The sequence below is a fragment of the Gopherus flavomarginatus genome, chromosome 4 (assembly GCF_025201925.1).
Source record: "Gopherus flavomarginatus isolate rGopFla2 chromosome 4, rGopFla2.mat.asm, whole genome shotgun sequence".
NCBI classification, from domain to species: Eukaryota; Metazoa; Chordata; order Testudines; family Testudinidae; genus Gopherus; species Gopherus flavomarginatus.
Genome location: NC_066620.1, coordinates 94,876,364 through 94,900,868, shown reverse-complemented (window position 1 = coordinate 94,900,868; position 24,505 = coordinate 94,876,364). Strand labels below are relative to the sequence as shown.

General features: G+C 41.1%; 1 protein-coding gene across 1 annotated transcript in view; it reads right to left on the bottom strand.

Moving 5' to 3' along the window:
• Nucleotides 1-24,505, bottom strand: part of LOC127048940 (plasminogen-like) — a 63,474-nt gene that overhangs the window by 11,940 nt on the left and 27,029 nt on the right. The window contains exons 8-15 of the mRNA XM_050949066.1: nucleotides 24,316-24,478; nucleotides 23,183-23,313; nucleotides 21,801-21,966; nucleotides 13,830-14,015; nucleotides 12,903-13,059; nucleotides 9,354-9,447; nucleotides 6,301-6,421; nucleotides 3,453-3,527 (exon numbers count right to left, since the gene is read on the bottom strand). Of these exons, the coding sequence (XP_050805023.1) occupies nucleotides 3,453-3,527; nucleotides 6,301-6,421; nucleotides 9,354-9,447; nucleotides 12,903-13,059; nucleotides 13,830-14,015; nucleotides 21,801-21,966; nucleotides 23,183-23,313; nucleotides 24,316-24,478 (1,093 nt within the window). The remainder of the gene's footprint in view (nucleotides 1-3,452; nucleotides 3,528-6,300; nucleotides 6,422-9,353; nucleotides 9,448-12,902; nucleotides 13,060-13,829; nucleotides 14,016-21,800; nucleotides 21,967-23,182; nucleotides 23,314-24,315; nucleotides 24,479-24,505) is intronic.

Below are 24,505 nucleotides of genomic sequence, written 5' to 3'. Positions count from 1 at the left end.
GGTATAACAAGTGGGGTTCCGCAGGGGTCTGTTTTGGGACCGGCTCTGTTCAATATCTTCATCAACGATTTAGATGTTGGCATAGAAAGTACGCTTGTTAAGTTTGCGGATGATACCAAACTGGGAGGGATTGCAACTGCTTTGGAGGACAGGGTCAAAATTCAAAATGATCTGGACAAATTGGAGAAATGGTCTGAGGTAAACAGGATGAAGTTCAATAAAGATAAATGCAAAGTGCTCCACTTAGGAAGGAACAATCAGTTTCACACATACAAAATGTTAAGAGACTGTCTAGGAAGGAGTATGGCAGAAAGAGATCTAGGGGTCATAGTGGACCACAAGCTTAATATGAGTCAACAGTGTGATACTGTTGCAAAAAAAGCAAACGTGATTCTGGGATGCATTAACAGGTGTGTTGTGAGAAAGACACGAGAAGTCATTCTTCCACTTTACTCTGCGCTGGTTAGGCCTCAGCTGGAGTATTGTGTCCAGTTCTGGGCACCGCATTTCAAGAAAGATGTGGAGAAATTGAGAAGGTCCAGAGAAGAGCAACAAGAATGATTAAAGGTCTTGAGAACATGACCTATGAAGGAAGGCTGAAGGAATTGGGTTTGTTTAGTTTGGAAAAGAGAAGACTGAGAGGGGACATGATAGCAGTTTTCAGGTATCTAAAAGGGTGTCATCAGGAGGAGGGAGAAAACTGGTTCACCTTAGCCTCCAATGATAGAACAAGAAGCAATGGGCTTAAACTGGAGCAAGGGAGATTTAGGTTGGACATTAGGAAAAAGTTCCTAACTGTCAGGGTAGTTAAACACTGGAATAGATTGCCTAGGGAAGTTGTGGAATCTCCATGTCTGGAGATATTTAAGAGTAGGTTAGATAAATGTCTTTTAGGGATGGTCTAGACAGTATTTGGTCCTGCCATGAGGGCAGGGGACTGGACTCGATGACCTCTCGAGGTCCCTTCCAGTCCTAGAGTCTATGAGTCTGAGTCTATGAGGTATGATTGCTCTCTATAAATACATCAGAGGGACAAACACCAGGGAAGGAGAGGAGTTATTTAAGTTAAGTGCCAGTGCTGACACAAGAACAAATGGCTATAAACTGGCCATCAACAAGTTTAGGCTTGAAATCAGAAGAAGGTTTCTAACCATCAGAGGAATGAAGGTCTGAAACAGCCTTCCAAGGGAAGTAGTGGGGGGTGCAAAATCTAACCAGTTTCAAGGCTGAACTTGATAAGTTTATGGAGGGGATGGTATGATGAGACTGCCTACAATGGCATGGAGCCCTTCTGTGATTGCTACTAGCAAAAATCCCCAATGGCCAGAGATGGGGCACTAGATGGGGTGGGCTCTGAGTTATTACTTAGAATTTTTTTCCCAGGAGTTTGGTCAGTGGGTTTTGCTGACATGCTCAGGGTTCAACTGATCGCTATATTTGGGGATGGGAAGGAATTTTCCTGCAAGTCAGATTGACAGAGATTCTGGGTTTTTTTTGCCACCTTCTGCACCATGGGGCACAGGTAGGATGACCAGATATCCCGATTTTATAGGAACAGTCTCGATATTTGGGGCTTTTTCTTATATAGGCACCTATTACCCCACAACCTCATTGTTATAAACAGATGATTAAGGGTTAATGTCTCTTTTACCTGTAAAGGGTTAAGAAGCTTAGTAAACCTGTCTGACACCTGACCAGAGGACCAATAGGAGGACAAGATACTTTCAAATCTTGGTGGAGGGAAGTCTTTATTTGTGCTTTTTGTTTTGTTGGTTGTTCGCTCTTGAGGCTAAGAGGGACCAGAGGTACACCTAGGCTTTCCCAATCTTTCTGAATCAGTCTTTCATGTTTCAAAATAGTAAGTAATAGCCAGGCAAGGTGGATTAGTCTTATGTTTGTTTTCTTAACTTGTAAATGTGTCTTTTTGCTGGAAGGATTTTTACCTCTGTTTGCTGTAACTTTGAATCTCAGACTTGGGGCGAGGGGAAAGTCCCTCTAGTCTATATGAATCTGAGTACCCTGTAAAGCATTTTCCATCCTGATTTTACAGAGATAAATTTTTACCTTTTCTTTCTTTAATTAAAAGCTTTCTTTTTAAGAACCTGATTGATTTTTCCTTGTTTTAGAATCCAAGGGATTGAGTCTAAACTTACCAGGGATTGATGGGGGGAAAAGGAGGGGGATGGTTAAATTCTCCTTGTTATAAGACCCAAGGGGTTTGGGTCTTGGGTTCCCCAGGGAAGGTTTTGGGGGAACAGAAGTGTGCCAGATACAGACTTCTGGCCGATGGCAGCATACTAAATTTAAGCTAGTAATTAAGCTTAAAAGTGATCATGCAGGTCCCACTTCTTGAACCCTAAAGTTCAAAGTGGGGAAAAAACCTTGACACCCATCCTGATTTTTCACACTTGCTATCTGGTCTCCCTAGGCACAGGCCACTTGCTGGTTTAAATTTGAGTAAATGGGGGATTCTCCGTAACTTGAAGTCTTTAACCCATGATTTGAGAACTTCAGTAACTCAGCCAGAGATTCAGGATCTATTACAGGAGAAGGTGGGTAAGGTTCTGTGGTCTACAATGTGCAGAGGTTAGATTAGATTATCACAATGCTCCCTTCTGGCCTTTAGGTCTATGAAATCATATTTTTGGTCATCTCTTTGTATCAGAATCTGGAAAACAAAGCACGTTCTGGTCTCAGCTGGGATTTTTCATCTATAAATGTCATCTACGTGACAGTTTGAATGCAACAATAAAACTGCAAATATTCTAACTCTTATAGCTACAGCAACCATGAAGTCAGATGACTAGATACTCTGTTTTGGATGCAGAGTTTTGCTTATTAAGGTCTCTTCACGTATCCCACTAACATTTATTATGACAAGAAGCTTTCTTTTCAGCCATCAATGTGTCAGCTTCACATAGCTGGGTGACTCCTCAAGATAGTAAGTTGCTCTCTTGAGATATCTGAGCATCTCTTGCTTATTCCACATGCACAAAATCAGGGCCTGAATGTGCTGCCCTTACAGATATGGACAGGTACATTATTCAGTAAGGATCCTCGCTGTTATCCTCTCTCTTTCTCTCTGCTCTAACTTGAATGAACTGAGCTTGGGGATGAGAAGTAACAGGGCAGTTAACCACTCTAAGAGCCATTATGTAGGTGCAGCATTGGCTGGTTAAGAACATAAGAATGGCCCCACTGGGTCAGACCAAAGGTTCACCTAGCCCGGTATCCTGTCTTCCAACAGTGACCAGTTCCAGGGGCCCAAGAGGGAATGAACAGAACAGGTAATCAAGTGATCCATCCCCTGTTACTCATTCCCACCTTCTGGCAAAAACCAGCTTCTGGTTCAGACAGATCAAAGAAACACCTTACCAGGCACACTTTTTTCCCCTTTGATATTCCTCTCCAGTTGTAGGAAATATCTGCAGCTAGCTACAATAGACACTTACCGCTCTAAGCAGTGTTTGGCGGTAAGAACCCACTGTGGGGCTATCAGAGTGCCACCACAAAAATGCATGTTGAAACTGGAATAGAAAGGAAAGGCATGAGATTAGTTTGAGAATGTGAAGTTAATTCTCCACTATCACAGCAATGCACAGTGACGACTACTAATAAACTGTCATCTTTGCTTATTCAGGAGCTTTTAGGATTCCCAGATTTTATTCTACAGATCATGAGAAAATAAATACTGATTTTCATCAAGAGCTGAGGTTTGGTTGACTCAAAACATGAGACAAGATAGTTGACACCTATCTTGACTTTTGAAAGATTGTCCCAATTTCAACAGGAGTGTTCTATGTTTAGAAGTATAATCAATATTATGACATATATTAACTAGGGCTATCAGCGATTAAAAAAATTAATTGCCATTAATTGTGTGATTAAAAAGATTAATTGCATGATTAATCGCAATGTTAAACAATAATGGAATACCATTTATTTAAATATTTTGGATGTTTTCAAATATATTCATTTCAATTACAACCCAGAATACAAAGTGTATAGTGCTCACTTTATATTTATTTTTATTAAAAATATTTGCATTGTAAAAAACAAAAGAAATAGTATTGTTCAATTCGCCTCATACAAGTATTGCAGTGCAATCTCCCTATCATAAAAGTTGAACCTACAAATGTAGAATTATGTACAAAAAAACTGCATTGAAAAATAAAACAATGTAAAATTTTAGCGCCTACAACGCCACTCAGTCCTACCTCAGCCAATCGCTCAGACAAACCAACTTGGTTACAATTTGCAGGAGATAATGCCGCCCACTTCTAGTTTATAGTGTCACCTGAAAGTGAGAACCTGCATTTGCATGGCACTCTTGTAGCAGGCGTTGCAAAATATTTACGTGCCAGATGTGCTAAAGATTCATATGTCCCTTCATCTTCAACCACCATTCCATAGAACATGCGTCCATACTCATGATGGGTTCTGCTCGATAACGATCCAAAGCAGAGAAGACCGATGTATGTTCATTTGCATCATCTGAATCAGATGCCATCAGTGGAAGGTTGATTTTCATTTTTGGTGGTTCAGGTTCTGTAGTTTCCACATCTGAGTGTTGCTCTTTGAAGGCTTCTGAAAGCATGCTCCACACCTTGTCCCTCTCAGATTTTGGACAGCATTTCTGATTCTTAAACCTTGGGTCAAGTGCTGTAGCTATTTTTAGAAATCTCATATTGGTGTCTTCTTTGTCTTTTGTCAAATCTGTTGTGAAAGTGTTCTTAAAACAAACATATGCTCGGTCATCATCCAAGACTGCTATAAAATGAAATATATGCAGAATGCCGGTAAAACAGAGCCGAAGACATACAATTCTCGCCTAAGGAGTTCAGTCACAAATATAATCCATTATTTTTTAATGAGCATCATCAGCATGGAGGCATGTACTCTGGAATGGAGGGCAAAGCATGAAGGGGCATACAAATGTTTAGCATATCTAGAACGTAAATACCTTGCAACGCCAGCTACAAAAATGCCATGCGAATGCCTGTTCTCACTTTCAGGTAACATTGTAAATAAGAAGCAGGCAGCAGTATCTCCAGTAAATGTAAACAGACTTGTTTGTCTTAGCAATTAGCTGAACAAGAAGTAGGACTGAGTGGATTTGTAGGCTCTAAAGTTTTACATTGTTTTGTTTTTGAGTGCAGTTATATAACAAAAAAAATCTACATTTGCAAGTTGCACTTTCATGATAAAGAGATTGCACTACAGTACTTTTATGAGGTGAATTGAAAAATACTGTTTCTTTTATCATTTTTACAGTGCAAATATTTGGAACAAAAATGTACAGTGAGCACTGTACACTTTGTATTGTGTTGTAATAGAAATCAATATATTTGAAAATGTAGAAACATCTGAAAAAATTTAATGAATTTCAATTGATATTCTATTGCTTAACAGTGTGATTAATCATGATTAATTCTTTTAATCATGATAATTTTTTGAGTTAATTGCATGAGTTAACTGTGATTAATTGACAGCCCTAATCTTAACCAGTTGGTTTGTGGTGTCCTACTGGACAAATTGCAAAAGCTTGCAACCATGTATAGCTGTGAGTAGGTGACTTGAACTATAGCAGTAGATAGGCATATATAATGGATGCCAAGGTATACAATTTTCATTGCCTTGAGGACAACATTTTTTATGGTGACCAGCAGATTTTTGTGGGCATTTTCATCAGTCCTTTTCTTAGCACTGCTAGAGCTCTATAACTAAACACAACCAACATGACACTGAAAACGTTAGGTCATGGAGATTATGTTTTTATGTGGCTCTGATCAAAGTCAATGGAAGTATTGTCATTGGCTGCAGTGGAAAGAGGACTGGATCCTGTATAAGCAAGGATGACAGAAATCCATCTGTACAAATTTTAAATTGCTAGCTCCACCCCTGGGTCTAAATCCCGATGGCAGAATACAAATAACTCCCATTGCGTTCAATGGGAATTATTTGTTTCCCATGTCAGTAAAATTAAAGCAGATTTTGGACTAGTGGCTCAAATCTGCCCTATGTAAATGTTTAGGACAAAATAGGAGGGGTTCTAGTTAACTAAATTATGTTTACTAGCTCGGGGCAATCTTGTCAAGAGGAAAAAAGGTTGTGCAATATATTTTGTTTAAAAGATTTATTTTAGAGGCATTTCCGTTTGGAGGCATTTTTAGGGAGAGATCAAGACTACTCTCCAGAAGGCGTCAGCTCCACATACAGAAACATGAAGAGTTAGGTCTTTTCTGTAAAGTTGTTACTGAGGTGCTTTGTAAGTTGTAATGCAATGTGGAATAGTTATACCTTGTCCTGAGACTGATTTGCCAGGGCCAAGAGTGTGGATTTGAAACACACCCGCCCACAATCCTTGTAGGGCACAGCTTTGGAAGGATCTTGGCTTTTCCACACTTATATTTGGGAGGAGCTAAAAAACGAAATGAAGTCAACCTGAAGAATTTTAAAGCAGCTGTTATACCATCCACAATATATTTAAATAAATGGGGAGAGGAATGTTGTTGTTACACCTTCTCTAGCTTGTCACTCTTTATGAAGGGATTACACAGCAAAAACTGCATAAACATTATTAGGTTATTCTTCCCTGAAACAGTTAATAATGTCTGTGACCAAAATACTGCTTTCAAGATGACAACACATTGATTTACATGGCGAAAAGTTTACAGATGTATCATTTGGATATCAGTGAGTCAGAAACAAAATGGGGCTAAAATTAAAATAAGGGGGGGAAAGAACAAAAGAAAAATAAGAAAACACATTCCCCAAATTGCCTCAGTAAGTATCCTTCCATCTCTGACTGAGTACAACAACCCTAAAAACCATATCTTCTGACTGCATTTAAACTAATCTGTAGCAATGGTAAATGAAGTTTAGTCACTGTCTCTGTGTTCCCCACCAATGGATACGTTTTCAGAGTTGTCCCTCTTTCAAAGTGGTAGGGAAATCCAGGGCCATCCTCTCCACCGGGGCCTGATCCAGGGCATAATGGAAGGCAGCTTACGGTTGCCTCCCTGGATCACTTGCTACCCTCTCTTCCCACAAGATAAAGTAAAGAACTGAAAATAAAAATAAAGTTTCTACCCTTCACAGTTTCACTAGTCCTTTCTTTGCAGGAATGGTCAGGCCACAGTAGCTCACAAGGGAGTGCAGTTTACTTCCACTGTCTGCCTGCCACTCAGTTACTCTCTCTAACCTCCTCCTCCTCCAACCTTTTCAGGTGGGGTGTGGTGAGGCTGCCTGGGCCCAGAACTGCTCTTTAAACCCTTCTTCTCTAGTGTGGAGTTTGTATACCCTACAATAAAGCCAGTGGGGTTGGCTTACCTGCTCTGTTCTGGGGTTTGGTAAGGGATACTCCCAAAGGACAAGCATCATGTGTCCATCTTACAAGAACACCGAGGGGAGAAATTATATACATTCTTGGGGCAGGGATTGTCTCTTTGTTTTATGCTTGTACAGTGCTGAACACAGTGAGCCGTGGCTTCTAGATGCTACTGTAGTACAGCAACACATAATTAATTAACTGACAGGCAATCCAGCTCCCAGCCATAGGCTGTATTTTCAAGCTCTTGTGTGTGCACGTTAGGTACAGTGTAAGCACATATTTGCATATACATTATTTTAATTTTTAAAAGGTTTCAGCTAGTTTGGCTATTTTTAGGGAGAGATCTCACAAACCCACCTCTTTTTAGTTACTGTTTCAAACAAATTGTTTTAGGAAAATGTCTGTGGTCCATGTAATATTTGCCATTACAAGCAAACCAGAGTGCTCGTGTTTTTCTGCACTTTTAAAATCCTATTCCAGAGAGCTCAAAAGTTGGAGCTACATCTTGACTTCCATATGCAGTCAGACCTCCTATTTAATTCAGTGAGTCTCAGGGTTTTGATTTGCACACAGTGTCTTGGATATGAATTATTAACCCTTGCAGAATAAAATCTTTAGAAAGCATATATTGGGGATAGTCTCATTTCAGGTCACTGTTGTTGTGGTTATTTATTTGTATTGCAGTATGGCCTACCGGCCACTACCTCATTGCGCTAGGCACTGAACATACATAACAAAATACCAACTCCTACCCCAAATAGCTTACAATGTAACTGTAAGACAAAAGACAACAGGTGGATACAACAAACATTTGGGGGTGGAGAGCACAAGGTAAGAGTGAGATGATTACAATCACTGTGGGAAGCAGAAGTCACAGCCCACTAGCTGCCTGTGTTTTGTCAGATGCATGCGTGCAGCTCCTGTTCATGTCTCCTAGAAGCTAGAATATGAGTCTTGCTCTATAAATTCAATACAAAGCTTGGAGTAAAACATGCACCTTCAATGTTTTCTCTTTCTTGACCCCCCAAATGCCTTTCCTTTTAAGTAAACAAATTAAGAGGCTTTGCTCTTAAATATTTAAGGCCAGATGCACTCCCCAGCCACCATGAAGGGCATTTTGCCAGGGAAGGGCAGATTTATTTTTATGTCTAGGACTGCAGCCCTCCAGCAGAGGATCCCAGGAAGATGCACTAAATAAGAATATCTCTAGGTCAGCCTGGCTCAGCCTTCTCCTTACTTGTGCCAGTTGACAGAATAGCAGTGAGAGCAACCTGCAGTTTTAGGGCCTGATCCAAAACTCACTGAAGCCAATGGGAAGACTCCCATTCAATTTAATGGAATTTAGATCAGGCCTATCCTCTGGGATGGGGTTTAGTTACAACCGCAAATAAGAACCTCTGCGTAGAGTTTGCCCAAGATGTTTTAAGAGTGACTAGTGATCAGGGGCGGGTCCAGGCCCCAGCATGCCAAGCGCGTGCTTGGGGCGGCATGCCAAGGGGGCGCTCTGCCAGTCGCCGGGAGGGTGGCAGGCAGGGTGCCTTCGGCGACATGCCTGCCAAGGGTCCGCTGGTCCCGCGTCTTCGGTGGAGCTGCGGGACCAGTGGACCCTCTGCAGGCACGCCTGCGGGAGGTCCACCAGAGCTGCGGGGCCGGCGACCAGCAGAGCGCCCCCTCATGGCATGCTGCCATGCTTGGGGAGGCGAAATGTCTAGAGCTGCCCCTGCTAGTGATGTGGGGTGCTTCAGTTTTTGGATGACTACCTCCAGCAATGACAAACAGCATATTCTGTAGAGATCAGACAATCTTGTAGCGATTAGACACCACTTTCTTACCTAAACTTTAGCTGATTATGACCAGCAGATGCTGTTGTCAGTTACATGGAGCTATAATTTGAAATACAAAGCTGTTGTTAAAGCCTGTATTTTCCACTCAGATTAAAAAATAAAATTACCCATCGCAAGTGTCATAAAACATTTTCAAAAGTGTAAATGGGGGAGACAAGACTCTAAAGAATAATTACGGCACTTGGTGATTTCACAGTATTCCCAGGCTTTCTTCGGGTCTGTCGTATAGCACCACGGACCATTAATATCTCCATCAGGATTCCTGCAATACTATAATAAATACAGAAATGAACAAACAAACAGGGAAGCTCTGAGAATTAAGAAGGGAATTAAAAAGTTATTGATTTATGCTTTTATAAAATAAAACTAAATATTGGATTTTTTCCCTAGACACTATTTCACTGTTTTGTCAATAATCAATTATTCTCATTGCAATAAACTCCTTTGTTTTCTTTTTCTCAAAACTGTTAGATGAATTTAGGGAAATGTCATGAAAGAAAAACTGATACACCTTTCTTCAGCCAGGCAAGCCACAAATAGCAGAGCCAGCCTGAAACTCCAATTGCTCCAATGACTCAAGGGTACAACAAACATAAGATGGGACTTTCCTACAGCGCTCAGCGTTGGCCTAACTCTGTTATCACTGAAGTCAAGTAGAGTGGTTAAGCCAATGCTAAGCACATTTCCAAATCCCACTTTGTTTTCAAGATCATGAGGAGATGGCAAAGAGCATCTGTTTTGAGGTTTGCAAGGTACCCCATATGTCATGGGGCCAGGCAGGTACAGTGAAAGCTTCTCTTACATAGCTTGCCAATGCACATCATTCCCAACCTGCATATCAATACTTAAACACTGCAGTGCTCAGAAATGTCTAAGGGCTGGTCTACACTTGGAGGGGGCGGCAATTGATCTAAGATATGCAACTTCTCAACTTCAGCTATGTGAATAGCGTAGCTGAAGTCGAAGTATCTTAGATCGAGTTACCTACCGTCCTCACGGGGCGGGATCGACGTCCACGGCTCCCCCTGTCAACTCCACTACCGCCGTTCGCGTTGGTGGAGTTCCGGAGTCGACAGGAGCACATTCGGGGATCGATATATTGCGTCTAGATGATACGGCTGGCCAATACGGCCGGTAGTGAAGATGTACCCTAAATGTTTCCGCTCCTCTCCACCATTTGTGTCAGTTGTGAGCTGACCCCTGAGAATCTGCTGAATTCTCTTGTGGGTTTTTTCGTGAATAAACATATCCAATATCATTAGAATATGTTTATTTACACAGGCTTTTTCCTGAGTTAATACTTAGGAAGGAGGGGATTGCTTTGGATCTGGGGTGGGAGCTAGAGTCTTTTCTATTAGGAAGGTGCTATGGTGTAAGATGTAATTGATTTTATCTGCACTCAGCATTTTATCTCAATGCATTTGAAAAAAGAACTATGTCAAACAGGCTCTCACCCCAAATTCTGCCTAGGGTGTTAACCAGTTGTGCCACCTAGCCACAGCTTAGGGGCAAATCCATCTCTCTGGGATCAATCTGAAATGCTGGGGATTTGTGCAGGTGGTAGGAAGGAGAATGAATCTTTCTCCAATATCAAGGAATGATCGTAGCATAGCCTGTGTGATTCCCTCTCTGAGGAATACATATTTCATATCAAATTAGTGAATTATCATAGAATATCAGGGTTGGAAGGGACCTCAGGAGGTCATCTAGTCTAACCCCCTGCTCAAAGCAGGACCAATCCCCAGGCAGGTTTTTGCCTCAGATTCCTAAATGACCCCCTCAAGGATTGAACTCACAACCCTAGGTTTAACAGGCCAGTGCCCAAACCACTGAGCTATCTCTCCCTACTATGTTTGGATGCATCCATTAATCTTTCCCAAAACCAACCCCCACCCAAATGCAATGGACAGTTCTGATAAATATGCCCTAATTTCAGTTCATGAAAGAAAAGCACTTCTGCTGTAGATTAGAAATATAACAAAAACAAACAAACAGGGCCTGATCCTGCAAAAGCGTACTCATGCAAGTAGACTTTACTGGTACTTGCAGATCCATTAATATCAAGGGGACTATCAAAGCTGCCAAGATTTGGGTTTCTCCAGGTGCAGCATTTCTCATGGATGAATGAGAGTGCAGAATTCCAGCTCCAAACGTTCAGAAATCAGGAGAATTCTTTTTAACGCAATTGCTGTGAGTGTTTCTTTTGAGTTCTGAACTTCCCCCGGGGGTGTGCGGCAGTTAGTGTTGCCAGCTCCCCCACAGAGACTGTCCATAAATTACATAACACATTAGGGGATGGGTTGGTCCTCAATTGTGCATGTTTGTTTTGCTGTTCCAAAGGATCGTGGGTCTTGAAAAATCACCAAAGAGCATGTTATGTAATTTATAGGCAGCCCCAAACATGCAAAGCCCAGCTGGCCCCAGCTGCAGGAGCTCTCGCTGGCTGGAATCTAGTTTACACCATGAAGCAGCTTCTTCCTGCACCCCTACATTCTAACTCTCTACCCCACTAGCCCAGCAATTACTTAGGCACCTCCTAATCCCCACGTCAATTTTGCTGCCATACAACCCCATATCTGCCCAAAGTCCAATAAATTATGCACCACAGCCCCCCACATCTCCCCCTTGCTGCTCAGAGAACCTCTGCTCTGACTGCAGCTCCACACGTTCTTCATCCCCCTGTTCCCATATGAGGTGTTGGAGGCTGCAGAGGGGAAGGAGGAGGGAGACAGCAGATGGACCCATTGCTCCCAGGACGGGAGGAGGGAGAGATACTTTTTCTGCCCCCTCCTCCTGTGAAAATGGTGTCAGCTGCTCCCTTTGCCCTATCAGTTTACCTCAAAACTCTCCTCAGCTCCTACGGGGAGGGAGAACGCAGCCTACTGCAGCCCTGCTCCACCCCAGCAGGCAGGGAAGTGGGGCAGGCACCCAATCAGAGGGAGTTTATCCTCCAGTGGGATTTGGGAACTGGAATTTTTCACATTATTGGGAGTCTGAGTCCAGCGGAGGCCAAAACCACATTACTGAGGATGAAATGGAGGAAACTGGCAATGCTAAGAGTGCCCTGTGTGTCCTATACACACCCTGCCACAAGCCATGGCAGGGGTAGGACATGGAATCACATAAAACTTGGCAGCTGTTGGGTGCAAGGGGGAGTGTCAGGGTAGCTGGAGGAGTGCTGGGATAGGCAGGGCTGCCAGCAGCCTTTTTGGCACCCTAGGCGGCGGAAGGTCCTGCACCCAAAATGGTGCCCCTGACAGAGGCGGCGGAAGGTTCCACCCCCGAAATACCGACGACGACTGGATGTTCGGCCATCGCGGTTGCCGTCCCATAAATGTCAGCGCCCTAGGTGACTGCCTAGGTCACCTAATGGGTTGTGCTGGCCCTGGGGGTAGGAGGGTGGCTGTGGGGTGGCTGTGTCCTGGGATGGGCCATAGGTGCTGTCTGGAGGGATGTTTGAGGAGTGTGCTGTGGCTGGAGAAGCCTGGAACCAGTCTTGTGTCCCCCCCTTCTGTCCCGGCTGCTACCACAAACTGCTCCTTCCAGCAGGGGAGGCTACCTGCAGATCTGTTCACTTGAATAAGAGTTTTTACATGATCAGGTTCTTAGTTTGTCCTGAGAAAAGTAAATTAAAGTAAGAAAAGTTCTTCAGTGTTCCACAAATATGTCAGAGCAGAAAGAGTGACTGCTCGACAGCGGGAAGCATTGTCAGAACCGCTGCTTACGTTTCTCTCCAGCCCTGCCCGGGGATGAGTCACTGGCGTGAAATAATCATGGCTGTGAGGTTTCTGCGAACTCCATTCTTGACAAGTCTTGCCACTCGCAGTGGTTGCTATTGTACCACGATAGTCTAGACCGTTGCCAACTACACAGTCTGCAACAAGGAAAGAAAACAAGAGAGAGTGATTCTTTGCTATATATCACTGGGCCAAATTCAGAGGTTATGTACTTTTGGTACTTACATGCCCTGTGGTGTAGCAGAAAAAGAAACTAGCAGGATGGTATAGGATAGAGTAGGCTAGGATATTGCTGGAGATGGGCAAAATACTGATAATGAAAATGTTGTTTGTTTTTTGTCAAAATGTGTGTTGGGAATTCACAAAATGTGTGAATTTAGAGCAATTTTATGAAATTCCAATTTTATTTCATAAAATATCAGGCCAAATATCTTCTACAATTGAATTAGGAAAACACAATTGAAAAAGCTCCCATTACACCAGTTCCTTGCTTGGTTGGTGTCACCAGGGCACTCTCAGGAGAGTTTCAGAGTTAATAATTAATGAAGATGAATGAGGCAGTTCACACTTCTCTGAGCTCCAGTTTCAGGCTCTCTGAAAACATACGCAGACATCATGCATCACTTACACTGGGGCCACATCTTGAAGCTTTTTCTGGCAGCCCTGAGTGTTAGAATATTTTTGAAAGGAAAGGTTAGATACATCTGACCTCACATGACTCTAGAAGTCAGGGCCTCAGGCATGTATCTGAAGCACTAATGCATACGGACTTGATGGTGCAAGTTGTTAAGGCTTGGCTTCAATGGGACTGCTCACATGCTTAAGGTTAAATACGTACTTAAGCATTTTGATGGATGGAAGCCATATTAAATGCTATAAGACTTTGACATAATGATTATATTTTGCTGGTTACCTGTTTGGGTGGCTGTCGTTGTACGAAGGGTTGATACCATAGTTGGACGAGGGGGCTTCGGTAAATTTATTTGTGTATTGCTACACCGCCTCAGATTGCAGTATTCCCATCTCACACTGGGATCAATGGTATAACACCACGGGGCTCTATCACCATCTGGGTTTCTGCAATAGTTCTGCCTCAAGTCCCTACAAATGTAAATACAGTGTGTTCTTATTCATGCTAAGGCACTGAAAGGGTTTACAGGAACCTCCTACAAAAACAAATTACGCATGCTGGCACTAAAGAAATTGTATATTGTGATACAGCAGGACCAGGGAGAGGTAGAAGAGTAGCAGAAGGGAAATATATAAGCCCTAGGCTAATTAAGGCATCGTTCCCTGTAGACTAGGGAGGGTTACTACAGGTTAATTGGAGCACTGGTAGTCAATTAAGGCCCTGTCAGGAACCTAATAAACCCCCCTGCTTCAGGCAGTCAGGGGGTGTGAGGAAGGAGAGAGGACTGGAGTTTGGAGGTGTGTTGCTGAGACTTGAAAGACCAGAGAACTGGAGGAAGGGAGACCCTGCTTCAGGGACAAGGACTGAGGGTAACCCTACCCAAGGGGAAGAGGGTAAGAAACATGCAGGGGTTGAGAGCGGCTGGGGCTCAGAGTGAGGAGCAAACCTGGGTCCCTCCTCTGCTTCCTTCCACTGCCACCTTCCTGGGCCACTAACAGGGCCCTTGGTACCCCAAGAGCAGGGGCAAAGGGTGACATCTTAGCCCCCTGCCAAGAAAAGTGCAGGACCCACCATATCAACATTGGCCATTTTGTCACAATATATTTATTTAACATATATAGCAGAAATTCTATTGCCATCATGTGGCAAGAACAAATCCTTTATGGCTATTATATCAGCAGAGGGCTGAAGTTCATATTGACATCATAACTGGTAACATGATCCTTTTTTTACACATGAGGAAACATAAAACAATATTTGCAGAATTTTAGCCAAAAGCTGTGCCAATATCATGTTTTGCTGAATAATGACTGGTGTCATAATATTATTTTTAAAAAAGGCAAATGTATACAATAGTAGAACAGTATGCAATTATTAACTGGCGATATTGTGAAAATTGTGGATTCCATAATATTAGACTTCCAACATAATTTTAACAGCAGGAGCCCCACCATGCATGGAGCTGACAAGAGCCTTGGCTGCCGCACACCACTCTCTGCCCTGGACCTCTGCTCTCAGCTCTGGGTGGCTGACAGTGGAAAAATCACAGAAAAGAAAGAATGGACTTTATTACCACAAATAATAAGGTCCATTATTACTTTTCTGCAATTTTCCATGGCTTGCCTGCAACTCAGCCACAATTTTTTGACAATCATCCTGCAATTCAAGTAGTGCCTTAGGAACTATGTATTAATAAATATTCAAACAGATCCAGAACTTTTGGTGGGGGGGAAGGGGGAGGTTGCCTTTAGAAATCAAAATGAAGAATTTTTTAAAATAAAACTTAAGAAAATACCAGGTCCTTCCCTCTAAGTTCTTATGGTCTAAGGCCCAGCAAACACTTTTGCATGTGAATAACTTTGTGTAAGAATAGTCACACTGAATTTATTGGGACATCTCCCATGCATAAGCGTGTGCAGTGTTGGGGCATAAAATACAGACACTTAAAAGAATATGAAGGAGGACAAAATGGATGAGGGTTAGATGAGAACAATGTGGGACATATAATATGTAGTTTGCTAGTCATATAAATTCTGGTATATTTAATCAGTGACTGAGGTGCAGCAAGAGAAGAGAAGCAGATAGCACAGGAATGGAGGACACTGAGGAAAGTAAGGCCACAGAAGTGGATATTGAGTAGGTATTTGAAAGAGGAGAAGAGAGATGGGTGGCGCACTGAAGAAAAGGATGTATTTCCAGGCACAGGTAGTAGCATGAAAAATGGCACCAGAGGCCAGACTTGGAGGAGGAGGAAGCAAAAGGAGCAACCAGTTGGTCAAAGTGCAGATGACAAGATGGGGTGGAATAGATAAAATGACATGTAAGCAGGGTTTCAACTTCCATTGAAAGAGAGAGGAACTCCATGAAAGGACTTGAGAAGACAGTAACATGGTTAGAGAGCTGTGACAGGATTATTTAAGCTTCTTTATTTTGGACAGACTAAAGAAGGCAGAAGTGAGTGTTAAGAAGGCCAGTGAATAGCTATTTACCTTGATCTCACCAACCTTCATTCTGATTTATCAATCCAAGATGGGTTTCCTAGTTAGTTATTTACTATGCATTACACAGACTGGCATATTTTAGATACCTATACACAAATGCAAGGAGTATGGGGAATGAACAGAACAACTGAAGCGTTAGTACATAAAGTAAATTATGACTTAATTGGCAACAGAGATTTTGTGGCACAAGTCTCATGACTGGAATATTTGTACAGAGTGGTATAGCTTGTTCAAGAAGAGAAGCCAAAATAAAAAGGGAGGAGGGGTTGCATTATACATCCATAATATATACACTTGTTCTGGGGTCCAGATGGAAGTAAGAGCCAGACCAATGGAAAGTCTCTGGGTAAAAATAAAAGAGGAAACATAAGGGTGATGTCATGGTAGAGGTCTACTACAGTCTACTGAATCAGGAAGAGGAGGAGGCATTTCTGGAACAAAAAACAGAATTTCCAAAACACAAGAACTGGTAGTAATGAGGGACTTTAATTATGCAGGCATCTATTGGAATACTAGATTTTCAGTAAGTTCTTGAAATGTATCAGGGACAACCTTTTATTTCAGAAAGTTGAGGAAGTACCCATGAGAACAGCCATTTTAGATTTGATTCTGACCAACAGGGATAAATTAATAGTGAATCTGAAGGCAGAAGGCAACTTGGGTGTAAGTGATCAAGAAGCGATAGATTTCATGATTATTATAAAGAAGGGAAGGAGCGAGAGAAGCAGAATAAGAACATAGACTCATAGACTCATAGACTCTAGGACTGGAAGGGACCTCGAGAGGTCATCGAGTCCAGTCCCCTGCCCTCATGGCAGGACCAAATACTGTCTAGACCATCCCTAATAGACATTTATCTAACCTACTCTTAAATATCTCCAGACATGGAGATTCCACAACTTCTCTAGGCAATCTATTCCAGTGTTTAACTACCCTGACAGTTAGGAACTTTTTCCTAATGTCCAACCTAAATCTCCCTTGCTCCAGTTTAAGCCCATTGCTTCTTGTTCTATCACTGGAGGCTAAGGTGAACCAGTTTTCTCCCTCCTCCTGATGACACCCTTTTAGATACCTGAAAACTGCTATCATGTCCCCTCTCAGTCTTCTCTTTTCCAAACTAAACAAACCCAATTCCTTCAGCCTTCCTTCATAGGTCATGTTCTCAAGACCTTTAATCATTCTTGTTGCTCTTCTCTGGACCCTCTCCAATTTCTCCACGTCTTTCTTGAATTGTGGTGCCCAGAACTGGACACAATACTCCAGTTGAGGCCTAACCAGTGCAGAGTAAAGCGGAAGAATGACTTCTCGTGTCTTGTTTACAACACACCTGTTAATGCATCCCAGAATCATGTTTGCTTTTTTTGCAACAGTATCACACTGTTGACTCATATTAAGCTTGTGGTCCACTATGACCCCTAGATCTCTTTCTGCCATACTCCTTCCTAGACAGTCTCTTCCCATTCTGTATGTGTGAAACTGATTGTTCCTTCCTAAGTGGAGCACTTTGCATTTATCTTTATTGAACTTCATCCTGTTTACCTCAGACCATTTCTCCAACTTGTCCAGATCATTTTGAATTTTGACCTTGTCCTCCAAAGCAGTTGCAATCCCTCCCAGTTTGGTATCGTCCGCAAACTTAATAAGCGTACTTTCTATGCCAACATCTAAATCGTTGATGAAAATATTGAACAGAACCGGTCCCAAAACAGACCCCTGCGGAACCCCACTTGTTATACCTTTCCAGCAGGATTGGGAGCCATTAACAACTACTCTCTGAGTACGGTTATCCAGCCAGTTATGCACCCACCTTATAGTAGCCCCATCTAAATTGTACTTTCCTAGCTTATCTATAAGAATATCATGCGAGACTGTATCAAATGCCTTACTAAAGTCTAGGTATATCACATCCACCGCTTCTCCCTTATCCACAAGGCTCGTTATCCTATCAAAGAACGCTATCAGATTAGTTTGACAAGATTTGTTCTTTACAAATCCGTGCTGGCTATTCCCTATCACCTTACCACCTTCCAAGTGTTTGCAGATGATTTCTTTGATTACCTGCTCCATTATCTTCCCTGGCACAGAAGTTAAACTAACTGGTCTGTAGTTTCCTGGGTTGTTTTTATTTCCCTTTTTATAGATGGGCACTATATTTGCCCCCTTCCAGTCTTCTGGAATCTCCCCCGTCTCCCATGATTTCCCAAAGATAATAGCTAGAGGCTCAGATACCTCTTCCATTAACTCCTTGAGTATTCTAGGATGCATTTCATCAGGCCCTGGTGACTTGCAGGCATCTAACTTTTCTAAGTAATTTTTTACTTGCTCTTTCCTTATTTTCTCTTCTAAACCTACCCTCTTCCCGTAAGCATTCACTATACTAGACATTCCTTCAGACTTCTCAGTGAAGACCGAAACAAAGAAGTCATTAAGCATCTCTGCCATTTCCAAGTCTCCCGTTACTGTTACCCCCTCCTCATTGAGCAGTGGGCCTACCCTGTCCTTAGTCTTCCTCTTGCTTCTAATGTATTGATAAAAAGTCTTCTTGTTTCCCTTTATTCCCATAGCTAGACTTTAAAAAAAAGCAAACATGGACTTTAAAAAAAGCAAACTTCAGTGAACTCCGAGAACTGGTAGGCAATGTCCCAGGGAAGAAAATCTAAAGGAAAAAGGAGTTCAGGAGAGCTGGCAGTTTCTCAAGAAGACAATATTAAAGGCAAAGCAGCAAACTATCTTGATGAAAAAGAAAGACAGGAAGAATAGCAAGAGGCCAATATGACTCCATCAGGAGCTCTTTAATGATCTGAAAAATCAAAAAGGAATCCTAGAAAAAGTGGAAACATGACCAAATTTCTAAGGAGGAGTACAAAGAATAGCATAAGCGTGTATGGACAAAAATCACACAGGCTATGGCACCAAATGAGTTATATCTAGCAAGGGACATAAAAGGCAATAAGAAGAGGTTCTCTAAATACATTAGGAACAGGAGAAAGATTAAGGGAAGTGTAGGTGCACTACCTAGTGGGAAAGAAAAGCTAATAACTGATGACATCAAGAAAGCTGAAGTACTTAATGTTGATTTTGCTTCAGGCTTCACTAAAAAGATTAATGGTGACCTGCTACACAACACAATTAATATTAACAACAAGGAGCAAGCCAAAATTGGGAAAGAACAGTCTAAAGACTATATAAATAAGTTAGATGTATTCAAGTCAGCAAGGCCTGATGAAATTCATTCTAGTGTACTTCAACAGCTAGCTGAAGCAATCTTGGAACCATTAGCAATTATCTTCGAGAACTCCTGGAAGATGTGTGAGGTCCCAGACGATTGGAGAGGGGCAAACATAGTACCTATTTTTGAAAAGAGGAACAAAGTGTACATAGGATATTATTGATCAGTCAGTCTAACTTTGATACCTAGAAAGGTACTGGAAAAATTATTAAACAATCAGTTTGTCAACATCTAGCAGATAATAGGGTTATAAAGAACAGTCAACATGGATTTATCAAGAACAAATCAGGTCAAACCAAACTAATTACCTTCTTTGACAGGGTTACTGACCTAGTGGATGTGGGCGGGGTGCAGTAGATGTGATGTATGATTTTAATAAGTCTTTTGACACAGTCCCATAGGATATTCTCATAAGAAAATTAGGGAAATGAGGTCTAAATAAAATTATTATAAGATGGGTGCACAACTGATTGAGAGACTTTACTTAATGAGTAGGTTTGCTACTCAACGGTTTGCTATTAAACTGTGAGAGCATATCTAGTGGGGTCCTGGGGATCAGTCCTGGGTCTGGTACTACACAATATTTTCATTAATGACTTGGATAATGGAGTGGAGAATATGCTTATAAAATCTGCAGACAGCACTAAACTGGGTGGGTTTTACAAGCACTTTGAAGGACAGGATTAGAATTCAAAATGACCTTGACAAATTAGAGAATTTGTCTGAAATCAACAAGATGAAATTCAATAAACACAAGTGCAAAATACTTCATTTAGGAAGGAAAAATGCACAACTACAAAATGGGGAATAACTGGCTAGGAGGTAGTACTGCTGAAAAGGTTTGAGGGTGATAGTGGATCACAAATTGAATATGAGACAATATGATGTAGTTATAAAAAAGGCTAATATAATATATAACTGTTCCCAGAGAGAAGTTATCAGTGGTTCACAATCAAGTTGGAAGGGCATATCAAGTGGGGTCCCACAGGAACCAGTTCTGGATCCAGTTCCTTTCAATATCTTTATCAGTAATTTAGATAATGGCACAGAAACCACTACACTTATAACATTTGTGGACAATACCAAGCTGGGAGGGGCTGCAAGTGCTTTGGAAGACAGGATTAAAATTCAAAATAATCTGGACAAACTGGAGAAATGATCTGAGGCAAATAGGATGAAATTCAATACGAACAAATGCAATGCACTCCACTTAGGAAGGAACAATCAGTTGCACATATATGAAATAGGAAATGACTGCCTAGGAAGGAGTACTGCGGAAAGGGATCTGGGGGCTATAGTGGATAACAAGCTAAATATGAGTCAACAGTGTAACGCTGTTGCAAAAAAAAAAAAAAAGCAAACATCATTCTGGGATGTATTAGCAGGAGTGTTATAAGCAAGACACTAGAAGTAATTGTTCTGCTCTACTCCACATTCATTAGACCTCAGTTGGAGTAGTGTGTCCAATTCTGGGCACCACATTTCAGGAAAGATGTGGACAAATTGGAGAAAGTCCAGAGAAGAGCAACACAAATTATTAAAGGTCTAGAAAACATGACCTATGAGGGAAGATTGAAAAAACTAGGTTTGTTTAGTCTGGAGACAAGAAGACTGAGAGGGGACATGATAACAGTTTTCAAGCACATAAAAGGCTGTTGCAAGGAAGAGGGCAATACATTGTTCTTCTTAACTGCTGAGGATAGGACAAGAAGCAGTGGGCTTAAATTGTAGCAAGGGAGATTTAAGTTGAACATTAGGAAAAACTTCTTAACTGTCGGGGGGGTTAAGCACTATATATAATGTTCCCAACCCCCATCTCCTAATTATGACTACAGTAGTCACAAAATACATATAACTTAGCAATACTAAATACTATACATATTCCTGACCAGTCTGTATTGCAACACTATTTGTGTCCATAAATAATTTCCATTTTCTTAGATTCTCCCTGTGTTCTGTCCCTGTCAGATTCTTAAATACATAACACAGTGCATATTTCTGTGACCTACAGTGTGGATCTGATGGCAGAATTTGGCCATAAGTCTGATTCTTGTAATATTTATGACAACTCTTAATTTCTTTAAGGGCAATTTAAAAAGACACTATACTTACTTTTAGCCCAGAATTTAAATGTTGTGAAAACAAGCTTTTTTAAAATTTTCGACCAATATAAATGTTTCAGTGTTTTAAAAAATAATAATGAAAGATGTTATTTTAAATGAAATGCATCCTCTTACAGTTTTTGAAACCATTGCAGTTTTAAGATCCTGAAAACGAAGCTGGCTTAGCTGATTTTCATTGTCCAAGTGGGCGAAACTAAAACAGTTAAACAAAGAGCTAAAATAGCAACAATTGAATTGGATTTTAAAATTCTCTCTCTCAAGGCACTTTTAGTAAATTGGTAAAGAAATTTGTTTGCAGTGTGAATTTTAACTTGATTGTGTCCCTTTAAGTGGATGGAACAATTAATAGATTTCTGGACAATGCTTATGCTGATTTTGTGATAGTGGTTGAAGTAAACATACGCATTTGGATATTCCGCTGGGGTTTTTGTGTGTTTATGCGGAGACATTGATCTCCATGCTTGGCATTTCTTTCCTGAGATAGTCAACGAAGTTGTGCCACGGTAAGTCAGGCCAGTGCCTTGAAAGCAATCCTCAATGACTGGATTCTGTTGAATCACAAGTGCATCTGTAATGAACAATAAAAAACAGTGCTTGAAAAGTGAATTTTACTTTGATAAATGAGCACAGAAAAATGAAAATAAACAAATAAAAACAATAAACAAACAAGTCAGAGCGATTAGCCTGCCTGTCACAGATACCTTATGACAAGATCTCATTCAGAAGGGGCATTTCTGAGGATGTATGGAAGATTTTAATGAGCTACCTTCATGAGTCAGATGCTGTTCCTTAGATGTAATCTCAATTTCAATTTTGTGTTTATGGTCCTACTTGGATTAGAGAATCACAAAGTTCAGAATGTAGATCCAAAGTTGTGGTTTTATATCAGATATACTTCTAGTGATTGGATTGACCTTGCCTTGGGTGATTTCCCTTTGTTTGTACTGAAGTAGGTTGGGGTTGTTAGTTAGGTTATGTAACAAGTGAAAGTGTTTGGTTGCATTTTTCAGGGGTTGGAGTTTGGAGGCTGATGTTTTCTCTTACATTATTGCAGCTTCTATTGATTTGTTATCAATGGACACACATCTGATGTATGTAAACATACTTAATGGTGCCAAGCAATTTGGGTAACTGGGATCGTACTGTACTTGTATCATTTGAGCCAAAAATTTTCTTACCAAAAAAATGGAGTTTTGTCCAAAACAATGACATTTCTCTGTTAAAAATTATTTAAACCATTTTTAAAACAATTGCAATGAGAAATTTTAAAACAAAAGGAAATTTTCATTTCAGTTTTCAAAAATTGAATATTTATTGAATTTTTAATTATTATTGTTTTTCTGCTTTATCTACATTTTTTTTCTTCCTTGCCATTGAATGCAATCGATTAATGCTTTCTAGGATTTTGTTTTTCTTTTTATCCTGTTTTTAACTTTTTCCACACTTCTTAAATCTTTTCTGATGTTAGAAAAGATACTAAGTTCAAAAGGAAAAATGAAACTCCCTAAGCCCACTGCTTGGTAACTTTTCCAAAGCCGAGGCAGTCAGCAGAACAATATGATCTAAAATCTTTTTTCCTCACACTGCACTTTCCCACCAGCCTTAAATCCAACCCTCAACAGGTTCAACCTTCCACTAATGTTCAGATGTGGTCTGCAGAGTGTTCAGATCAACAAATTAATAATATGAATAAACAATAATTTATTTCCAATTGGTGCAAAAAAAAAGACTGTCTCCCACTGTTCCTTCAACTTCCATATCACAGGTTCATTCACTCTCCTTACCAGTGTTTACTGCTTCTGTCTCATCACAGCTGGGTATCTTACAGTATTCCCATCGTGTTGTGCTGTTGATGGTATAACACCATGGCTTGATCTCACCATCAGGGTTTCTACAATAGTTTTCTTCTAAAGCCCTGAAGCAAAAGCACTATGTGAAAATTAGCTTTGCATGGAAAAATGTTAATGGCCAAGAACAAGGGGGTGGGGAAATGTTTCCTCACCTGTTTAGGATTGTATTTATTGGTGAGTCACTACTGCAGCAAAATGTTGCTCAGTAATTACATTTATCCATAATAAGGCAAATTACTGTAATGCATTATTGTTGTGAGTCTGGACAGCATTCTAGATAAGAGAGGTCCACATGCTAAGACTATGAGCAGCATTTCTGATGCTTATGTAACCCCAAGTGACTATTACAGGTTCCCCTCTATGTTGATCCACAGAGTATATGAGTTGTTACAAACCCTAGTTTTACAGCCTTGACTCTTCAGCTCAAACTGTAGCAGCTCATGCTTTTAGCTCTGGAGGTCCCTGATATATTGGCCAAGATAGCAGTAATCACATTGAACTGGAAACTTAAAGCATGTGCTGCTACAGATGGAGCTTAAGAGCCAAGGCTCTATAACTGGAGGCTGTAACAACTCATATCCTCTGCAGATCAGCACAGAGGAGAATCTGTAACACATGTTCACCAATGGATCACACTTGTACTTCCTTCACTTGTGACAGGACACCAAGAGTAGTGCAGATAAAGCACGTTGTGGAACAGTATCATCACTGGGAAAAAACTTTTCTAACACTCTTATTCTACATGCAAGCACCTGGGTATGGAACACAGTAAAATATAGATGCGAGTGGGGAAAGGAAGAATAGGAAGAGCACGAATGCTGGAGAGGAAGATGCAAGTACATGAGAATGAGATGAAGAGGAGGAACATGGGAAAAATCAGAGCAGGATCAAGTGAAGAAATCAAAGAAGAATAATGAGACAGATGAAATAATATGGAGAAAGGAGAACTTAGCAATATAGTTGGAGAAAAATTGTGCCAACCTTAATATTATGTCTACATCATCATGAAATAACTGTGTTCCTTGGTACTTCCAGCAGGCACCAAATAATGAAGAGATTTTACATACTTGCAGGGATAGCTCTCCGGAGTCCTGCCATGTTTGTGGGGAAACTGAGCACTCCAACGTTGACAAGTGTTTCCTGACACAGTGACACCTATCTTGCCTCGATAATCCTCTCCATTTCCTGAAAGGCACTGACGTCCTGGGCCAGAAAGTGGTGGTGGTGTAGCTATACCAGAAAAGGAAATGAATATAA